The sequence below is a fragment of the Trachemys scripta genome, chromosome 6 (genome assembly GCF_013100865.1).
Source record: "Trachemys scripta elegans isolate TJP31775 chromosome 6, CAS_Tse_1.0, whole genome shotgun sequence".
In the NCBI taxonomy this organism is placed as follows: domain Eukaryota; kingdom Metazoa; phylum Chordata; order Testudines; family Emydidae; genus Trachemys; species Trachemys scripta.
Window position 1 is genome coordinate 26,859,522 of NC_048303.1, and position 22,137 is coordinate 26,881,658.

At 44.0% G+C, this 22,137-nt stretch overlaps 1 protein-coding gene across 1 annotated transcript in view; it reads left to right on the forward strand.

The window, feature by feature from the left end:
* The window catches only part of CCDC152 (coiled-coil domain containing 152), a 38,678-nt gene that overhangs the window by 15,721 nt on the left and 820 nt on the right, over nucleotides 1–22,137 (forward strand). The window contains exons 3-7 of the mRNA XM_034773501.1: nucleotides 2,951–3,019; nucleotides 15,976–16,040; nucleotides 16,463–16,565; nucleotides 19,012–19,139; nucleotides 21,479–21,565. Coding sequence (XP_034629392.1) covers nucleotides 2,951–3,019; nucleotides 15,976–16,040; nucleotides 16,463–16,565; nucleotides 19,012–19,139; nucleotides 21,479–21,565 — 452 coding nt within the window. The remainder of the gene's footprint in view (nucleotides 1–2,950; nucleotides 3,020–15,975; nucleotides 16,041–16,462; nucleotides 16,566–19,011; nucleotides 19,140–21,478; nucleotides 21,566–22,137) is intronic.

Sequence of the window (22,137 nt, forward strand, 5' to 3'; positions counted from 1 at the left end):
CTTTAATTACATCTTCACATACTATTTCTTCCGTAGGACCTCTGCCTCATTCAGTGGTCTGGAAATTAATCAAGGATGTGTAGTAAAGAAGTCTGTTGTCTGCCTTGTTTGCTGCAGAATTGGATGGTGTGTCGTGAATGAGGCTGGGGACTGCAGGAAGAGAAAGGATAATCTTGTTTACACAGTTGAATGCCATCCTGGAGAATTTGATTCTATCCCTGTCTCTGCCACAGAATTTATATGTCACTAAGAATGTCACTTAATACAAAGTTTTCACAGATGGCCACAACTGTTTCTCATTTTATGTGTGCCCAACGTGAGACACCTGGGGTCTGCTTTGCAGAATTGCCAAATGCTCACAACTACAAATGAAGTCTGTAAATTGAAGCCTACAATTGAACGATGCCCTAAACATATAAAGTGCTATAAAATATTCAGGTCTCTGAAAAATTAGGACAAAGATCTCAATAATTGGGCATCCAACATTTCTGGACACTTTTGACATTAATATCTTTGTGCCTCAGTTCCCCATCTGCAAAATGGGAATAATAACATCTTACCTCACAGGGGAATTGTGAATATAAATTAAGTAATGTTTGTGAAACACTCAAATGCTACAGTAATGAGTGCCATAGAACAGCCCCTGAAAAAGTTAATAATTCTATATTTATAACAAGGCTGGAATGATGTGCAATAATGCAGAAACTGAATGATGAGAAAATGAAATCTTGAATAGCTGTTCCTTCATTGAGCACCATCAATCCTGGGCACTGAATGAAGGGGCTGCTTTAAAAAAATGTGAAAACGTAATTAAAGACTGTATCATAATGCATATGCACAAGGGAGCCAAATTAAGATTTTAAGGGCTACCTTAATTTTGTCATTGCCTTGCTGTTGGGTGCTTAACTTCACAGCCTTAACACTCTTTTAATGCAGTTTTTGTATGTAATTTCCTAGGTTTAAAAAAAACCCCCAAAAAAACAGAAATTCTATCATGTTAACATCATGTTTACACCCACTTGGTCCATCAGCAGGCTTGGAACCTTTAGATCTAAATAAATCTCTGCTGCTTCATCTAAAAGAGTAACTGGTAGAAGTAGTAGGTTGTCATAGTTTATATGGGCCAGGCGCTAGTTAGATGAGGCACATGTTTGCCAGTGGGTTTCACAGTTTTATTGACAGCAGAGGAATGCTGAGATTTAAGAATCCTTGTTTTGTTCCAGAGTTTGAGGGCAGTATACTTTAGGAGTTATAGGCTCTTCGCCCTTGGTCTCCCTTATGTTTTTGTCCCGGTCTTTGTCCTCCACCCCCACCCCACTTTGGCTTCTCATCTAAGTCTCATTCCACTCCCTCCAGCCCCCTTGATTCTGTGTCCCATTCCCCTGGTTTAGGCTCCCATTCTTCTCCCAACTGCTGCCTCTTGGCTCGCAGTTTCAGTCCCTCCCTGGTTCCTCATCCCACTTCCCCCTCTAACTACCCCTGCCCGAGTCTCCACCATGGCACTTTTGCCCCAGTTTACCTCCTCCTCTGCATTCCAGTCCTCCTCCTCCTTTCTGCCTAGGCTCCAGCAGTGAGAACACGGGACAGAGAGCTTCCTGCTTTCAAGTCCTGTGTGCTTGATAAAAGATATACTGGAATTGGTAAAGGTACAGAAAAGGGCACAAAAATGATTAGGGGCATGGAATAGCTTTCGTATCAGGAGAGATTAATAAGACTGGGACTTTTCAGCTTGGAAAAGAGACAACTAAGGGGATATGATAGAGGTCTATAAAATTATGACTGGTGTGGAGACAGTAAATAAGGAAGTATTATTTACTCCTTCTCATAACACAAGACCTAGGGATCACCAAATAAAATTAATAGGCAGCAGGTTTAAAGCAAACAAAAGGAAGTATTTCTTCACACAGCTCACAGTCAACCTGTGGAACTCTTTGTCAGAGGATGTTGTGAAGGCCAAGACTATAACAGGTTTAAAAAAAGAACTAGATAAATTCATGGAGGATAGGTCCCTCAATGGCTATTAGCCAGGATGGGCAGGGATGGTGTCCCTAGTCTCTGTTTGCCAGAAGCTGGGAATGGCTGACAGGGGATGGCTCACTTGATGATTACCCGTTCTGTTCATTCTCTCTGAAACACCTCTCATTGGCCACTGTCAGAAGACAGGATACTGAGCTAGATGGACCATTGGTCTGACCCAGTATGGCCGTTCTTATATTGCAAGGAAATTCCTGTCCATCCCTGTTTGGATTATGCCCCATGCAAACAGAATCTTCAGAGAATTTAGCTGCCAAACTCTAAAAGTCTCTACTGAACATGTGCAAATTAAGATTTTCAGAGGATCAAAACCTGGCCAAATTCAGGGAGATTTTCACAGGAATGCCAAAAGGCACATCCCTGACATCAGCATAATCCCCACTCCCTGGCCAAATTACAAGTCTCTGTTCTGAAGTAGGGAGGTGCTAGAGCTTCTCAACAAAAGAGTTGTAAGAATTTTTTTAACATGGCAGAAAACAATGTATTATTCCCTAATTTTGTTCTGAGAAATGGCTGAACTATTTTTGCTGAAGGTTTCAATAAAAAAAAAAAATCACAGTGAGGCCAACACCTAGCTCTGTTCAAACACTTAACATTTGGCAAAGCTTTAAGTGACTGAAAACATGTTTGTTCGTATAATGGACAGTGTCGGGAAACCTGAACTATAAATGTCATTGCCTGTATTACCTATAATAGGTATAACATGGATTTGTCCATCTGGAAAAGCCTATAACTGAACACTGAAATAGTTGTAAGATTGTTTTTCCTTGAAGTACCTGCTACCTGTTACAAAAGACCACTCATTGTTAAATAAGATATTTATGGTTGTTTTCAGTTGTTAGAGTGGAATCCTAAAATGAAAATAATAAGAAATCACTGAACAATAATATATTTATATTTCTTTTTGTTTGTTTAGAATATGCCACTCTCCAGAATGTGATAAAGGGTCTAAGACAAACAATTGAAAATCAGTGTAACCTGAGAGGTAAAAAAACAAACAAAATCCTGTAAAGTACATTGCATTATATTTTAGAACAAATATACATCTATTGCATAAACAAGGAGATTCCTAATTCACATGTAATCCTTTTGTTAGACCAATCTCTAACTGCCAATCGGAAAACACAACAAAATTAAATTAGAAACAAACCTGATATATCCTATCATTTCATATGTGCCTAAGCTTAAGTGTGTGATACACAATAAAGGACTTTTCCTGCAGTCCTTCACGTACAAAAATGCTTTATCTTCAATGGGAGTTTTGCCTGAATGAGGATTTATATCCTGAATTTTTGGTTTGTTTTTTATTTCTTAGCAGCGCAAGAAATCTTGCAAGAAATCAAGGTAGTGTGAATCACCTTTTTTAAGTACTCTGCGATCCAGCAAAGCACTTAATCATGTGCTTACACATGCATTAGTGCTTTACTGGGTCAAGGAAGCTTTAGGTCTTAGGCCTGGTCCCCACTAAGTCCCCACTTCGGACTAAGGTATGCAAATTCAGCTACGTTAATAACGTAGCTGAATTCAAAGTACCTTAGTCCGAACTTACCGCGGTCCAGACGCGGCAGGAAGGCTCCCCCGTCGATGCTGCGTACTCCTCTCGGCGAGCTGGAGTACCGGCGCCGACTGCGAGCACTTCCGGGATCGATCCCAGAACATCGATTGCCTGCCGCCGGACCCTCCGGTAAGTGAAGACAAGGCTAGTTTGATAATGTTCTTAAAATGCAGCTACCATCCAGAAATACTTAATCTAGGTATCTGTTATTATTAGATATTATTTTGAAATAAAATGATAAATATTGTGACAGACCCAGACCAGTGGGGTACAGGAGTCTGGTAGAGGGCAAATATACTGGTCACTGGATGAGTAGTTTTCTGTTCCCTGAGTGACCAGAGCAGGGGCTGCACTAGAGTAATCAGGAACCTGCTAGAACCAGTTAAGGCAGGCAGGCTAATTAGGACACCTGGAGCCAATTAAGAAGAAGCTGCTAGAATCAATGAAGGCAGGCTAATCAGGGCACCTGGGTTTTAAAAAGGAGCTCACTTCAGCTTGTGGTGCTAGTGTGAGGAGCTGGGAGCAAGAGGTGCAAGGAGCTGAGAGGGTGTGCTGCTGGAGGACTGAGGAGCACAAGTGTTATCAGACACCAGGAGTGTAGCAGGGTGCTTACCCCGCTCCTGCCTGAGGGGTTTAAAACAGCCCTGGCAGAGGGCTGGGGCAAAGGGAAAAGCTACTGGGGTGATTGGGGAAGTAGCCACAGCTGGGACACCCCAATCAGGCCATAGCTGGCCTGTATAAAAAGGCTGGGAGCCAGGCACCCAGAGTCTCTCTCTGAATGCAGAGAGAGAAGGGCCTGGCTGCAGGGAACTAGAGCAGAGTACCTAAGTGGAGCAGGGCTGGGGAAAGGCTGAGGAGCTAGGGAGCTCCAGCTTGGAAAGTCCCAGGCTGTGGCCTAGTGTTAGGCTAGGAGGTACTGGGGGTTGCAGAGGGTAGCTTGGAGATAGGCCAAGACAGTGGGCCCAAACCCAACCTTACCTCTGATGAGTGGCTGATACTGCAGTCTGCCCCAGGGAGTGGGGCTAGATGGTGACTGGCAGTAGCCTGATACTGAGGTGAGGTGGGGTTAGTGGGTGGGGGTTCCCCTGGGAGGGGAGATCTAGCATGTGGGTACTGCCAGGGGCAGCACCCAGAGCAAAGGGCACTGGGGTCCTGGGAGGGATACGGGAGCTGAGAAGGAGAGAATGAGTTGGATCCACTGGCCTGCAGAGGGCACTCCAGAGTCTGGTGAGCTAATTCCCTGGACAACCAGCAGGAGGTGCCGCAGGGGTGGGTCGGCTCCCCTTACAAGGAGGAAGGTCCTGTGGTGAGAATAAGGAAGGTGTTTGGAGGAGGCCATGGGGAAGTAGTCCAGGGAGTTGTAGCTGTCATGCAGCTGTTACAGGAGGCACTATAGACAGCTGCAGTCCAGAGGGCCCTGGGTTGGAACCCGGAGTAGAGGGCGGGCCCAGGTTCCCCCCAAACCTCCCAATTGACCTGGACTGTGGGTTCTCCCAGAGGGGAAGGTCTCTGGGTTGTTCCCCAACCCACATGGTGAATCGCTGAGGCAAGAAAATCTGCCAATAAGTGCAGGACCCACCAAAATAGAGGAGGAACTTTGTCACAATATATTTGTAATGTTTAGTCTTTTTTTTATACACAGCATAATTAGAAGCAGATTTTTATACTCCTAACAATGTTGATTTCTGTGAAATCTCCGTTTCTTCTAATTGTCACTTGTGAAATTCACCCTGTATGAAGGGCCAGCACAAACTCTGTGCTTGCTAAGTGCTCCTTGAGCCTATGGATTTAAGTGGTACTTAAGCCTTGTGCTGGGAGGTGAATTTTCCGTAGAATGAATGCCATCTCTCTCACACTTATTGGTTTCACATTAATAAAAGTATGATATCTAGTTCTAATCAGCTCAGCTTGTATTCTGTCAGTTTGCCCAATATTTTGCATTTATAGGTTTAAACTTGGCTTAGTTTATAAGCCAGTAGCAGATAATTAGAACTATCTATTCTATGTTAGCACATTTTAATTGTTCAATACAGTTTTTAATTTTTCAATCATATTGACAGTCTTACAGACACTTCTTCCATGCTTTTTTCTCCTTTTGTCTACTTCACGCTCTCTCCCCATATTTACTCTAAAACTCTAGAGTCTTGATATAATTTGCCATGGGCATTCCAAATACCCCCGCAGTTTCTCATAATGGTGATAAAATATTATAGCCCTCAGGAAAATGCTGGTAGAATGTATATCATGTAAATAGACTCTCTGAGGGAGTACTTTTGCTGTTCCTTCAGAAATGTTGATTTTTCACCCATTTTAGAAATCCTCCTTTAGTCATTTTGACTAAGGCTAGGTCTACACTAGCTGCCTGAATCAGCGGGTAGAAATCGACCTCTCGGGGATCAATTTAGCATGTCCCGTTGGGACACGACAATCGATCCCCGAATCGACACTCTTACTCCACCAGCGGGGGTGGGAGTAAGTGCCATCGACGGGAAGCTGCAGAGGTCGATTTTGCCGCCGTCCCTACAGCGGGGTAAGTCGGCTGCGATATGTCAAATTCAGCTACGCTATTCGCGTAGCTAAATTTGCGTATCTTAAATCGACACACCCCCCCCCCCCCCTGTAGTGAAGACCTGCCCTAAGTCATCCTGCCTAATTCATTTATTGGACAGTGTCAATCTTGAAGAATAGAATGTAGTGAGAGAAAATTGTCCAAACTTGAATTTTTGCCATACAGTAATGTCACAAACTTTGCTACATGTGCATAGTCTTAAAAATGATTGTGTATGTATTGAATTTCTTAGTTTCTTTCTGTGTACTATTTGTATGTAAAGATTTCTTTTTTTAAAGACTCCACTGTTTTCAAATGACCTTGTAGTCTCAGTCTCCGGTCTCCGGTTTGATAACCTTGATTTGTTTCCACTATCAACTTTTAGCAACAAAAATTTCTACATGTATGAAACCAAAAGCTAGAGAAATGTATTAGTAGATGATTCAGATCTAACAACCCCTACCTTCTAAAAAAAATCATGACAATCCAAATTAAACAAATTTGTGGATTTTTGAATACATAAACTCAATGCAGCTTTTCATGTCGATGAAATCTATGCAAAATAGATTAAAACACACAACAAGCTAAGCATCTGCTCAACGCACATCAACTAATAACAAAGGATCAAATCCTGCAAGACACTGCCCCATCTAACTTCCATGGGAGTTAGGCCTTGTCTACACTACGAGAGTAGTTCGATTTTACTTAAATCGAATATTTGGAATCGATATTGCAAAGTCGAACGTGTGTGTCCACACTAAGGACAGTAATTCGACTTTGTGAGTCCACACTAACGGGGAAAGCGTCGACATTGGAAGCGGTGCACTGTGGGCAGCTATCCCACAGTTCCCGCAGTCCCCGCTGCCCATTGGAATTCTGGGTCGAGCCAGCAATGCCTTCTGGGTAAAAAAATGTGTCGAGGGTGCTTTTGGGTAACTGTCGTCATCCATCCATCACTCACTCCCGCCCTCCCTCCCTCCCTGAAAGCGCCGGCGGGAAATCATTTCGCGCACTTTTCAAGTCATTGACAGCGCGGACGCCACAGCACTGTGAGCATGGAGCCCGCTGCAACCATCGCTGCAGTTGTGGCCGCTCTCAACGCCTCGCAGCTTATCATACAGGTTGCCCTGAGGCAGATGCAGAAAAGTCAGGCGAGGAGGCTACGTCAACGCGGTGATGGCCTGAAGTCTGAGAGTAGCACAGACCTCTCAGAAAGCAGGGGACCCAGCGCCGAGGACATCACGGTGGCAATGGGTCATGTTGATGCCGTGGAACGGCGATTCTGGGCCCGGGAAACAAGCACTGAGTGGTGGGACCGCATAGTGCTGCAGGTCTGGGATGAATCACAGTGGCTGCCAAACTTCCGCATGCGGAAGGGAACTTTCCTTGAACTTTGTGAGTTGCTGTCCCCTGCCCTGAAGCGCAATGACACCCGGATGCGACCAGCCCTGACTGTCCAGAAGCGAGTGGCCATAGCCCTCTGGAAGCTTGCAACGCCTGACTGCTACCGGTCAGTCGCGAGCCAGTTTGGGGTGGGCAAATCTACCGTGGGGGTTGTTGTGATGCAAGTAGCCAAGGCAATCGTTGATGTACTGCTGCCAAAGGTAGTGACCCTGGGAAACTTGGAGGCGATCATAGATGGCTTCGCAGCGATGGGATTCCCAAACTGCGGTGGGGCCATAGATGGAACTCACATCCCTATCCTGGCACCGGACCACCAGGCCAGCCAGTACATTAACAGAAAGGGCTACTTTTCCATGGTGCTGCAAGCACTGGTGGACCACAGGGGACGTTTTACCAACATCTACGTGGGATGGCCGGGCAAGGTTCATGACGCTCGTGTTTTCAGGAACTCTGGTCTGTTTAGACGGCTGCAGCAAGGTATTTACTTCCCGGACCACAAAATAACTGTTGGGGATGTGGAGATGCCTATAGTCATCCTCGGGGACCCAGCCTACCCGCTAATGCCCTGGCTCATGAAGCCCTATACAGGTGCCCTGGACACTGAAAAAGAACTCTTCAACTACCGGCTGAGCAAGTGCAGAATGGTGGTGGAGTGTGCTTTTGGACGTCTCAAGGGGAGATGGAGAAGCTTGCTGACTCGCTGTGATCTCAGCGAAACCAATATCCCCATTGTTATAGCAGCTTGCTGTGTGCTCCACAATCTCTGTGAGAGCAAGGGGGAGACCTTTATGGCGGGGTGGGAGGTTGAGGAAATTAGCCTGGCTGCTGATTACTCACAGCCAGACAGCCGGGCGATTAGAAGAGACCAGCGGGAAGCGCTGTGCATCCGGGAGGCTTTGAAAGCAAAGTTCCTGAGTGAGCAGGGTAACCTGTGACTTTCTAATTTTGTGTACAGAGAAGCCTTCACCCCACTTCCAACACACGTTTCAAAATAAAAATAGTTCAACTTTGTTAAAGCACACCGTTTTCTTTAATACTGTTTTCGCGGGAATTTTTAAAAACTGGGACGCAGACTGTGGTGCGGAGCGGGTGTAGTGTAGTCGCGCGAATGCAGCTTCTAAACTCAAGGACTGACAGGCTCCGCTGCGGTGGGATGGTTCTTTCAACGGAGCCTGTCACCCCTCCTGATAGGGACTGTGTGTATGGGGGGTCTATGTGACTTTGTGGCAGGGGGGGGACGGTTACAGATCCCCTGCTGTGTGGCTCTGTGATCCTGCCTAAGGACCGCCGCTTAAGATCTCTAACTGCCCTCCCCTGCCACAAAGTCACAGAGCAACCCACCCCCCACCACATAACATGAAAAGAACCTCCCAGACTAACCAGGGTAAGTAGTCACTGCATCACTGCACTATGTATGTGCCTTGCTGCTGTGCCTGCCCCCGACTATGTACCCTGCCAAAGGTGACTGTCCTGTCCAATTACCAACCCCCTTTCCCCCCCTCCTCCAAAAGAACATGATGGAAACAGTAGTTAACAGAAACATATTTTTTATTATCAACTACACATGGGACTGGGAAGTGAAACTTGGACGGGGGCTTGTGTCAGGCGGGAAGGAAAGTACTTGTCAAACTTTGGGGAATGAGAGCCTTCTGCTGCTCGAGCTCTCTGCAGGGGTGGAGTGAGAGTTAGCAGGGACTCTGCCGCCTCTCCTTCTGTGCACTTTGGGTGAAGGGAGTATGGGACTTGGTGGCGGGGGAGGGCGGTTAGAGATGGACTGCAGCGGGGCTCTGTCCTCCTGCCTCCGTTCCTGCAGAACATCCACAAGGCGCCGGAGCGTGTCCGTTTGCTCCCTCAGTAGTCCAAGCAGGGTTTGAGTCGCCTGCTGGTCTTCCTGACGCCACCTCTCCTCCCGATCCATGTTTGCTTGGTGCATTCGGGTCAAGTTTTCCCGCCACTGGGTCTGCTGTACTGCCTGGGCTCGGGAGCAGGCTATAAGCTCTGAGAACATGTCCTCCCGTGTCCTCTTCTTCTTATGCCTAATCCTCCCTAGCCTCTGGGAGTGTGATGACAGGCTAGGTTGTGAGACAGTCGCAGATGGGGCTGTGGGAATGGGAAAAAGGGAGTGAATTCCTCAGAAAGCTAAATGTACTTGTGAACAAAGAACATAGTCTTTCTCTGTGAACAGGACCATGCACAGCACCTATCACATGCGCACTCAGCACAAGGTCGAATTCTCGGCCTTCGCATTCAGTGTCTGGGGTTTTGCAGAGCACTTTCGAGAACCCTGTCAGGACAACGGAATTGCTCTTGCACGCAGACATGGTAAGCCGTAGATTCGTGGCAGCTTAAAACTTTAATATTAGCAATGGCCTCATTTCACATTGAAATCAATGTCGGTCCCTGCTGCCAGCAATCCGGCAAGCAGGAAGTCTGCTCCTGTCCCACACCCTCGCGGCTGTCCCCGGGAACGATCCCTTTCGGCTGACCCTCTCCCGCCTCCACCGCGTGGCTGCAAACCAGCGGTTACAGTTCTGTAAAGGAACGGTAAAGCAGTCCCAACACTAACATTCCCCTACCTCATTCAAAGCAGGTCGTCATGAGCGACATCACCCTCATGAGGATCTCTGAGAGCGACAGACAGAGAATGCTCCGGGAAAGCCTTCAAAGACCAGGGCCGTATGCCGCCATGCTGTGCCAAGCAATGATTCCGGAGTACTTGCTAGTCTCGTGGCGCGGCAACGTGTCCTACAACGGAGGACCCAATAAGGCCGCTCTCCCCAAGAACCTAATGCAGCGGATTTCAAATTACCTGCAGGAGAGCTTCCTTGAGATGTCCCCGGAGGATTTCTGCTCCATCCCCGGACATATAGACCGCATCTTACTGTAGCTGCAGTAGCAGGGACTAAACAGTAGAGCGGCTTGGGCAGGACAATCATGCAAAACCGGACATTGCTAGATTTTTTTCAAATAGTTGCACTGCCCATGACTGAACCGTTAAGTTAATCAAACTAATCATGAGAAACCCATTTTTTAAATTGTTAATAATCATGTTCTGTTACAAATAAATGTTTAGATGTTTACAACACTTACTGGATGATCCTTCACCAGATTCTGTGTCCGGGGTAACGGCTGGGGAGGGTTGGTAGGGGATCTCTGTAAGGGTGATGAAGAGATCCTGGCTGTCGGGGAAATCAGCGTTGTGAGCGCTGTCGACTGCCTCGTCCTCCTCATCTCCTTCCTCATCTTCCCCGTCCGCTAACATGTCCGAGGATCCGGCCGTGGACACTATCCCATCCTCAGAGTCCACAGTCAGTGGTGGGGTAGTGGTGGCGGCCGCACCGAGGATGGAATGCAGTGCCTCGTAGAAACGGGATGTCTGGGGATGGGATCCGGAGCGTCCGTTTGCCTCTTTGGTCTTCTGGTAGCCTTGCCTCAGCTCCTTGATTTTCACGCGGCACTGCGTTACATCCCGGCTGTATCCTCTCTCTGCCATGTCTTTAGAGATCTTCTCATAGATCTTTGCATTCCGTCTTTTGGATCGCAGCTCGGAAAGCACGGACTCATCGCCCCACACAGCGATGAGATCCAAGACTTCCCGATCAGTCCATGCTGGGGCCCTCTTTCTATTCTGAGATTGCACTGCCATCAGTGCTGGAGAGCTCTGCATCGTTGCCAGTGCTGCTGAGCTCGCCACGATGTCCAGACAGGAAATGAGATTCAAACTGGCCAGACAGGAAAAGGAATTCCAATTCAAATTTTCCCGGGGCTTTTCCTGTGTGGCAGTTCAGAACATCCGAGCTCTTACTGCTGTCCAGAGCGTCAACAGAGTGGTGCACTGTGGGATAGCTCCTGGAGCTATTAGCGTCGATTTCCATCCACACCTAGCCTAATTCGACATGGCCATGTCGAATTTAGCGCTACTCCCCTCGTCGGGGAGGAGTACAGAAGTCGAATTAAAGAGACCTCTATGTCGAACTAAATACCTTCGCGGTGTGGACGGGTGCAGGGTTAATTCGATGTAACGGCGCTAACTTCGACATAAACGTCTAGTGTAGACCAGGCCTTAGACTTTAAATACCTTTGAGGATCTGGGCCTCTGAATGTCTCCTGTCAGGTACTGAGCAACCTCAACTCCCATTAGCCTCTATGGGAGCTATGAATATTCAGCATGTTGAAGGAAGTGCTCTGCAGCTCTCAGAATTGTGCCCTGTTCCTCCATAATTCCTATTGAAATCAATGGGAATTTTGTGTGGGGAACAGCTTTAGCAGTGGTCGCTTAAAGGGCTTTCATTACCCAACTGAAAGTGATTCAGCTCCTCTTATTGAGGGTTCACTGTCCCATTTACCATCTGTCTGGGAGGTAGGTTGGCTTTCTTTTCAACAAATGAGCCAGGACTCTAAAGGACTGATTCTCATTTATTCTAAAACTACTTTACACCACTCCAGCAGTGTAAAGGACCTTAAAGGGGTGTATATATAATTTACTCCCACTTTAAGGACCCTTAACACTGATGTAAAGTGACAATAGTATCTATGAAAATCAGCCTTAAATAAGAATCCGGTATCTTCTGTGATTCATTGACAACGCTATAATCTCAAGGCCTCGGTGGCTATCACTAAATTCTTTCTTAGAGACACTATCCTTAGCTAGGAGATTTACTGTCAAATTAAAGGCAGACTGAGGGCTAGTATCCTATTTTGTAAAATGTTCTCTAAGGCTCTAGGATCTGATTGCCCCAAGCAAAAGACATATTGATTAGCTATCGAACAGGTTTTTCTAATCTACTGTCATACAGTTCCCACTGTAACATTTTTATCCATAAAAGTAAGTGTTAACATCTATAGGCAATGAAACATCTTAGAAGGATATGACATTTTAATAAGGTTTGTTTTGCCAAATAAAGTTTAGAAGTCCTTCCAGCTTGGCAAGTGTTCACTAATTCCATCCAAAGGGATTAATTCAACAAGATTTACTCAATACTGCTGAAATAAATAAGGCTTAATAACATAATGAACTATTAAATCCAGTGGGGATATCAATTATAAGGCTTGAACTCTAAAGTGGACCTAGAAGATCACTGAATTGATTAATAGGTGATTATAGGGTCTAGAATTTCTAGGAAAATAACAAGCATCATCTGTATGAAGAGTCAGTTTATTTGTCTTGCCTGTTGAAACTCCATGAAAATCCTCTGCTTGTATTAGGTTTTTAGTAATGGTTTGTTCATAAATCCATTGATACAGGGCATAGACAATCTGAGTTGTGATTTTCCCCAGCCTAAAAAATACAACTGAAAATACTGGGGGGGGAAACGAGAAGGTTTGCTGAGGCAAAATATAAATCACAAACACTATATGGTTCACTTCAGAAGCAATCCCTCAGACACAAAAAGGCACACAAATTATTCAAAATGCAAGGATTGCATTTCTATAAGTAAAACACAAGTATACAATAATTGAGTCCCTAGCCAACTAAGTAGTTAGGCCAATCATTCTTTTATATCTGCCCTTAAATATTACTATACTTTTACCAAAATAATTTGCTCTTTCAGCACCTATGCTACTAAGTTTGGAACAAATTTGTTCCAAAGGAAAGGTACCATATACAAGTTCTCTGAATTTTTTTCTGTGGTTCCCGCTCTTTGTCGTTAATGAAATGAAGCCAGATTTCCACAGAGACTGTGATAGTAGTATCCTTAGCCCAGTGGTTCTCAAACTTTTGTACTGGTGACCCCTTTCACATAGCAAGACTCTGAGTGCGACCCCCCCCCCTTATAAATTAAAAACACTTTTTTATATATTTAACACTATTATAAATGTGGGAGGCAAAGCGGGATTTGGGATGGAGGCTGACAGCTTGCAACCCCCCATGTAATAACCTCATGACCCCCTGAGAGGTCTCAACCCCCAGTTTGAGACCCCCTGCCTTAGCCTCTAATCTGTCAACTCTCTCCAAAATCTCCAATTGTTTTTGCAAATTTATTCCTTCTTTGTAGAATCCTTTGTTCTGCAGAATGTGTGCTGTATTTTGATCAAAAACCTCTTCTGTTTGATAAAATGTCAACAGACTTACAGTAGTTGGATGCAAGTATAGAGACACAATATTACTGAGAGTTCCACCAACAGTTATTTGGAAACTCAGTAGTAATCTTCTTTTTTCAACCAACCAACCAACCACCCACAAAGTTGATGATGGTTGCAGAATTTTTGAACTTACACAATGTGCTTTAGGATTGTGTTAGGTGTTACTTCTTTCTCAAGAAGGTTTAAATATTGTGCTGAACATTCATACCTCAGAAGTTTAGGACGATTGCATCCGATAGGTTCCTTCATTATTTTAATTTTATTTTTGTTGTCTGAGCAAATGGCAATGAACTTCATGTCATACTTTCGTTTGCATTCTTGGATGGCATCCTCTGCAATTTGGACAATGTTCTGCAGTTTTCATTTTATATGTAGTAGAAACAATAATATTACATATGAATGCATTTTTCCCTTTATGGATGGTTGAAGCCATTGTTGGGTCATTTCCCATGTTTGACCAAACTTCCTGCATTAATGTCAATGTTGATTCTTTTAGTTTTCCATTTACTATTTCTTCTAGTTTTTCACTTCAGCATACAGCAGCAGACCTGTGAGATCATATCTGTCAGGAGGAATATATTCAGGGTGAAAAGCTTCAACCATTTCTTTATATTACTCATTTTGTGCTATGTCGAAAGCAATGTTGTCATAAAAGTGGGTTGCAACTTTCTTTTCTAGTTCAAGTCTTTTCCTTTCTGTTTCCACAGGAGTCCACTAATTGTGTGTTCCTCATTTACTGCATACCCAACCTGAGACATATATAGTCTGATTTTCAGAAATTCTAAGCACTCATGATTAAGGCTACAATTTTGTCATGGAAGTCGTGGAAATCATGGAATCTGTCACTTCCAGAGACCGCCGTGACTTCATTCCCACAGTGTCTGGGAGCTGCAGATTCCCCCTGCTGCCCACGGTGGCCGGGAGCTGTGGGGGCTCCCCAGAGCTCCTAGCCACCACATGTGGTAAGGATACCCTGCAGCCCTCGGCCACCACAGGCAGCGGGGGCCCCCCGCAAGGTCCAAGCCACCCCAGACACCAAGAGACCCCCTCAGATCCTGGCCTCCACAGGCAGCAGGGGGGACCCCGCAGTTCCCAGCTACTGCGGTCAGCAGGGGGGACCTAGGGAGCTCCAAGCTGTGGGCAGCGGGGCTCCTCAGGAGCTTAGGGCTGCTGGCAGCAGGGGGGCCCCACAGCTCCAAGCCATTGGCGGGGGGACCCTCTAGCTCCGAGCCCCCATGGGTGGTGGGGGGCCCTGGAGCTCCCCAGCTGTCGCAGTGGGTATAGGGGCTCTGCTGCTCCCGATTTTCTCATGGATATTTTTAGTAAAAGTCACGGACAGGTCATGGGCTTCTGTGAATTTTTCTTTATTGCCTGTGACCTGTCCGTGACTTTTACTAAAAATATCTATGACAAAATCTTAGCCATACTCATGATTGCAACTGAACTCAAGGGAACTGCACATGCTCAGCACCTCTGAAAAATCAAGTCCTGGATGTCTCCAGGCACCCAAAGTTAGTGGGCGCACTCTCATCTGTAAAACTGGGATAATAATACTTTTCTACCTCACAGGGGTGTTGTGATGATAAATTCATTAATTTTTGTGAGGCTCTGAGATGGAAAACTGTGAGGAAGTTGTTAATTCTGTATTCAGTGCAGGATTTGGATGGAGTTTAGTAAATAAAGCATGAGGCCACACATAGAATAATGAGGGTAAAAAGCAACATTGAGCAGTTGCTTCAGTTCACTTAGTGCAGTCCATTCTGTGCACTAAATGACACAAAAATAGTAGGAGATCATGGAATCAATGTTTGTAAATGAATATGTACAAGGGGGCAAAATTAAGGTTACATGGACAACCTTAATTCTGACATTTCCTAAATGTTGAGTACTTAACTTTGCAACCTTAAAAGTGTTCTCTTAACAGTTAATTTTATATGATTTAATATATATTACAGCAGCACCCCATAGGCCACACTCAGTACTGGGGTCCCATTGTGTCAAGTGCTGTACAAACATCTGCAAAGACTTGGTTCCTGAGACAAAGATTTTAGCATCTAAAATTCTGATCAACTAAATCAATTATTATAAGGCTAAAGTTCTTCCAAATTAATAAGACTGAGACAAATACTATAAATAAACAATAATTGTGCTTTTAATTTTTTTTAAGTGTATTAGAAACCACAAAGATGTAATAAAAGGGTGTCGTAATGGAATCTACTTCTAAATAAGAAGTTTTATTTTAAGGTTCAGCTAGATAATAAAAATACATACAAAAGTATTTCCTTATTCTGACTGTTGGTATTGATGAGATTTCATTTTTTCTAACTGATACAATATTTTATTTATACAGATGAAAATGAAAGGCTGAAGAATAATACCCATCTCTTGGAAGAGAAATTAAAGGCTCATGAACAGGTGAGACATGACTGGGCATTCTGTATTCAAAGCAATAGGGCATATATCTATATTTCCCTTGATTGGAGCATCTCAAGCAATGGTTTACAGTTCTTCATGTACTGAGGGACATGGTATTAAACTTTGGGGAAATTCTATGGCCTCTGTTATACAGCAGGTCAGACTAGGTGATCACAATGGTCCCTTTTGGCTTTGGAATCTATGAATCGTTCCTGAAAGAGCTGTGGCTGAACTCAGTTATTCTTTTCATTTCTCTTATCATTGCTCTTCTTCTGAAGCTGATCTTGCACATAAAAACAGATGACCAGCTATTTAAAGATCAGAGCAGTACCGATAAGAGATGATGTTTTGGAGACCCAGGGGTAGGTCTTGTTAAAGGCACTTAACTTTAAATTCAAATACTCACATGTTTAAATTCACAGGAATATAAGAATCAAATTGACAAACTTGTGACAGAAATTAAAAACAAAGAAGAAGAATACAAGCTGGAATTAACAAAGGTTCATTGTGACATGAGCAGAAAATGTAAGTTTTCTGAATGCTGCACTAAGTTTTAATGATCCTGAGATATGACATATCCAAATCAAAATTACCAGCTGGTTATATATGTTCTGTGTCTCTTTTTCACTTTCATATTGTTCAGGAAACTTATAGGTAGCACATTTTATACCTATTTGAGACCTTTTTGTAGATAATTTAAAAGCAAAGATTCTATAGAAGTCTAAAGCCCTCTAACAAGATATTCCTGTCTACAATAAGGGGTAAGGGTGAGTTCCACTTCACATCAGATTATATTTGTTTAATTTGAAATGTATTACTTGTAAAATATTGAACTCTGTATATATAGCAACAGTAACTATTATCCTTTCTCAAGGCTAGGTTCATAGCTCCTTAGTGTGGGTCATTGCCTGTCTGTAGCTATAGGGGGCAGAATCAAAGCATTGAACTGGGGACAAGGGACTAGCCCCAACCCCACCTTCCAGGGAGGACCTCCTCAGTTTTGCTTTGCTTTGTCTCCCTACGGGCAGAGCAGAGAATCCAGTACTTGCTGCAAGAGAGAGAATTTAAAAAAAAACAAACCCTGCCTGGAATTAGCACAGTGCCTCCCCCCGTGCCCTGACTGTTCAGTTTATAGGGTAGGAGGATGGTGGAGGGAGACAAGGCTGTGTTTCTCCTGTGCTGTGTCCCCGCCAGAGGGTATAGAAGGAGAGGGTTGTGCCTTGTGCAACCCAGCCACCTCATCTTCTCAGAAAGGTTTCACTTTGGCTGCCTCACGCCAACCCCAGAGCCAGTTCCCCACCTGTGAGGGAGGAGTCTGACAGTCAGAGACCACAAATGTCTCAGTGGGTGGCGGAAAAATGAAGAGAGCACTTGAGCCACCAGAGGCAGTTACATCAAAGGGCAGCAGCCCAGCATAGGAAACCATAAGCCAGTCGGCTGAACCCACCACAGACAGAGCCAGGAGTGGCCAGTGAGACCATTTTGGGTGCATGTGGTCCATGGCTCAGGTCATCCCTCCATGAAGCAGAGAAGAAGGAAATCAGTCTTCCTTTCAGGAAGAAATTTTTTCTTGGGCTAGGGAGTTCTTGGATTTGGCACAAAAAGCACCTTTATCTCAGAGGCCATCTTGTGAGCCCCAGATAGCGGCTGCAGTGTCCCCTTACAGGCTTTCTATCCACTTTCAAAAGGACAAAGATAAAAAGATGCCTGCTAGCAGAAGAAGTTCCCAGGACTCCCCATCTGACTCAGGTCCCCAATCCCCACCTCCCTTAAGAAGTCAAATTATAAAAGATTCAAGAAATTACTTCAGAAACTTTGAAGAAAACTGCCCTGTTCTTCTTGGGATAACAGTTCCACCGACGCATCACCAGAAGGACCCAGAACTAGAGGCTCTGCTCAAAGTTTTCATACATGGAAAGAAAAACCATAATAAAGGGAATACATTGTTTAAGCATCTGGCTCTTCTTCAGCATCATTTAATTCATTTTCATTCTCATTTTCTGATGAGCTCATTAGAAATTATTCTAAGGAGGAAGAAGAGGACTGCTATAGAAATTACAAAAAAGTATTTTCTAACCAGTTCAAAATCTGAACCACACATTCCCCCTTGTATCTTTTTACAAAAAGTAATTAAGGCTGAATGGGAAACACCAGCAAAGTGAATGAGATTGTCCAGGTGTGCCAAAATATTCTACAACACAAACTGTAGCAAACCAGATTTTGTCTCTTTTCCCAAAGTGGACTGGGCAGTTTCAGCACTAGTCAAAGACACTGCTACCCTAACTGAAAGGAATTTTTTGCCCAAAAGAACCTAGCAACCACAGAATGGATATATCATTGCATTTGAGGCTGTATCTTCCTCCCTGAGGGCTTCTGCAGCAATGTGTTTTGCAAGAGCAGAACTGGCCTGGACTCACAATTTGGCAGCCGGACTGCCAATTAAAATGGCTAAGAAATCATTGAGGTTAGGTTTCAGAGTAACAGCCGTGTTAGTCTGTATCCGCAAAAAGAAGAACAGGAGTACGTGTGGCACCTTAGAGACTAACAAATTTATTAGAGCATAAGGTTAGGTTTGGAGTTAAAAGAAAATCTCAGTGGCTTCAGCATTCATAGCCAATGCAACCAGGGATTCCTTTGATGTTTTCAGCACACTCTGTAGCCTTCAATGTGGTGACCAGATTGCATCTCTGATTATGAGTCTGGAACAGCGAAGTACAGGCCAAAATCATGATAGTGGCTTTGAAATAGTCAGTTATTTGGGAATCCATTAGACATTTAAAATAACCATTTTTTCATTCCAAACAAAGAACAATACATTTTTAATATGTTAGTGTTCCCCTTTTTTCAATTTGTGTTTTTAGTTGGTTCATGAATTTGTCATTTTACAGCTTCTGCTCATTTTGAATTTTACTCAGTTAATAAAATTAATGTTCTTGATAATTACAATTTTATATTATTATTTTATTATTAGTTGAACTAAAAGAAGAAGAGCATAAAGAAAAGCTAGAGAAAAAAGAGCTGACAATATTAGACTTAACCAGACAACTGAGAACTCTAGATAAAGAGAAACAGAATGAGATAATCAAACTGCAGATAGAGGTATGCACTACAGGGAAGAGAGGGTTTCATAAGTTTAAAGTTTAAAGACCAAATAGACATGCACCTTGGATAGATTTAAAAGATTCTATCTAAAGAAAAGGGTTGAGATTAGCACTTACTAATGTAATTTGGATCCTCACAGTCTTAAAATTTAAAGAGGCAGGTCCACAGGTGGTATAAATTGTCATAGCTCAATGAGCTTCATCTGAGCTGAGGGTAAGCCCTCCGAAATTGGCCAGTACGAAAAATGTTGAGATCTGTTCTCTCCTCCATGTACACGTGTAATTAACTACCATTAACAAATGGGGGATATGTCTGTATTTTAAGAATAATATAACTTATTGTGTTGTTTTTGGGAAAGAAAGAATTGTTTTAAGTACATCTGTTATGCCCTCTTAGAAAATTTTGCCCTATCTGTTTTTTAGCGCCTAGAGGGATGAAAAAAATGCTTTTGTTTTTTGCTTATTTTTTCAAATGTTTATAGTTCCTGTAATATTTGGAAGATGTCTTTACTTTAAAATGTTGAGAGCTTGAGGCTCTGATCCAGCAATGCGCTGGCAGCGTCCACTGATTTCAGAGGAACGCTGCATAGGTACTGTAAGCTTCAGGACTGGAGCTTTATTTAACATCTGAGGTTTTAAAGCCACTGCTCTGCTACTGAAAAACTAAGCAAAGATTTCAAATTCTCTACATGTTAAAAAAAATAAATAGGGCATGAACCTCTGGTTGGGATGAGCTCTCCTCAGGACCCAAACTTGGGGCTGGTTTAATTAAGAGTATGCAATGCCTTCTTTTGCCCAGACACACTCCCTACAGTTGGAGAAAATCCTCAGCTGGTTGGCAAACAAATATTATGGCCCCTTTGAACCACCAGAATCAAGGACTTGGGCCAATATTTTTAAAGGGACACTGTCAACTTGTAATCTTATTAAGTAGTTGCATTTCTAATTAAGTAGTTGGATCACCCTGCCAGTTTTCATTTTAAGGTACATGCAAAAACATGTGGAAATTATGCCTATTTTATGAAAATAATCATAGAATCATAGAAGATTAGGGTTGGAAGAGACCTCAGGAGGCCATCTAGTCCAACCCCCTGCTCAAAGTAGGGCCAACACCAACTAAATCATCCCAGCCAAGGCTTTGTCAAGCTGGGCCTTAAAAATCTCTAAAGATGGAGATTCCACCACCTCCCTAGGTAACCCATTCCAGTGCTTCACCACCCTCCTAACGAAATAGTGTTTCCTAATATCCAACCTAGACCTCCCCCACTGCAACTTGAGACCATTGCTTCTTGTTCTGTCATCTGCCAACACTGAGAACAGCTTAGCTCCTCCTCTTTGGAACCCCCCTTCAGGTAGTTGAAGGCTGCTATCAAATCCCCCCTCACTCCTCTCTTCTCCAGACTAAATAACCCGTTCCCTCAGCCTCTCCTCGTAAGTCATGTGCCCCAGACCCCTAATCATTTCCATTGCCCTCCGCTGGACTCTCTCCAATTTGTCCACATCCTTTCTGTAGTGGGGGCCCAAAACTGGACGCAATACTCCAGGTGTGGCCTCACCAGTGCCGAATAGAGGGGAATAATCACTTCCCTCGATCTGCTGGCAGTGCTCCTACTAATACAGCCCAATATGCCATTGGCCTTCTTGGCAACAAGGGCAAACTGCTGACTCATATCCAGTTTCTTGTCCACTGTAATCCCCAGGTCTTTTTCTGTAGAACTGCTGCTTAGCCAGTCAGTCCCCAGCCTGTAGTGGTGCATGGGAGTCTTCCTTCCTAAGTGCAGAACTCTGCACTTGTTCTTGTTGAACCTCATCAGATTACTTTGAGCCCAATCCTCCAATTTGTCTAGGTCACTCTGGACCCTATTCCTACCCTCCAGCGTATCTACCTCTCCCCCCAGTTTAGTGTCATCTGTGAACTTGCTGAGGGTGCAATTAATCCCATCATCCAGATCATTAATAAAGATGTTGAACAAAACTGGCCCCAGGACTGACCCCTGGGGCACTCCGCTTGATACTGGCTGCCATCTGGACATCGAGACGTTGATCACTACCCATTGAGCCCAACAATCTAGCCAGCTTTCTCTCCACCTTATAGTCCATTCATCCAATCCATAGTTTTTTAACTTGCTGGCAAGAATACTGTAGGAGACCATATCAAAAGCTTTGCTAAAGTCAAGATATATCACATCCACTGCTTTCCCCATATCCACAGAGCCAGTTATCTCCTCATAGAAGGCAATCAGGTTTGTCAGGCATGACTTGCCCTTGGTGAATAATGTTTTCTTCTGTTGGGTCAGTGTAAATATTAGGGATTTTTCTCCTTTCCTTTTGTTTCAGTTCAATGCTAAATTAGCAAGAGTTCAGAATAAAACAACAAAATCATATCCAGATACCACTGTCTTGCCTCAAAACATCTACAGAAGGGTATGTGTTTTAATAGCTTTTTCCTAAAAATGTATGTGGGTTGCAAATACTGTTGCTACCATGTGTTTATATAGAATATCTTGCTGGTATTTCTGTATGATATGCAAGGTTTTAAAGCGCAGCTTGCTTTGAAAAGTGACTGCCATTTTTACAAAATGTGCCGCTCCTTGTTTATTGTGCCACCATGGCTCCAAACCATATTGCTCACTTACCAAGTAAAACAATGATTTTTGATGTATCTGAAAGTGAAGCTGTGAACCTTCCAGCTCATGTGTCATTCCCAGCACTAACGATTCTGGGGGACAGATTCTGTCATCAGTTACACCTGTACAAACCCAGTGTGCTCAGTGGAGGCTCCACAGAGGGATAAATTGCCTCAAACAAACCACCAGTATCCTGGAAATCTGTCCAGAAGGAGGAAGCAACAACCAGTGGATTTGATTGCAGTGTGCATCCCCCAACTAAGGGCCTGATCCAAAGCCTATTGAAGCCTGCTGACTTCAACAGGGTTTGGCTTGAGCCCTAAATATTCCTGTCTATGGCTGTCGCATGTTGGCAGCTATGCACGACGT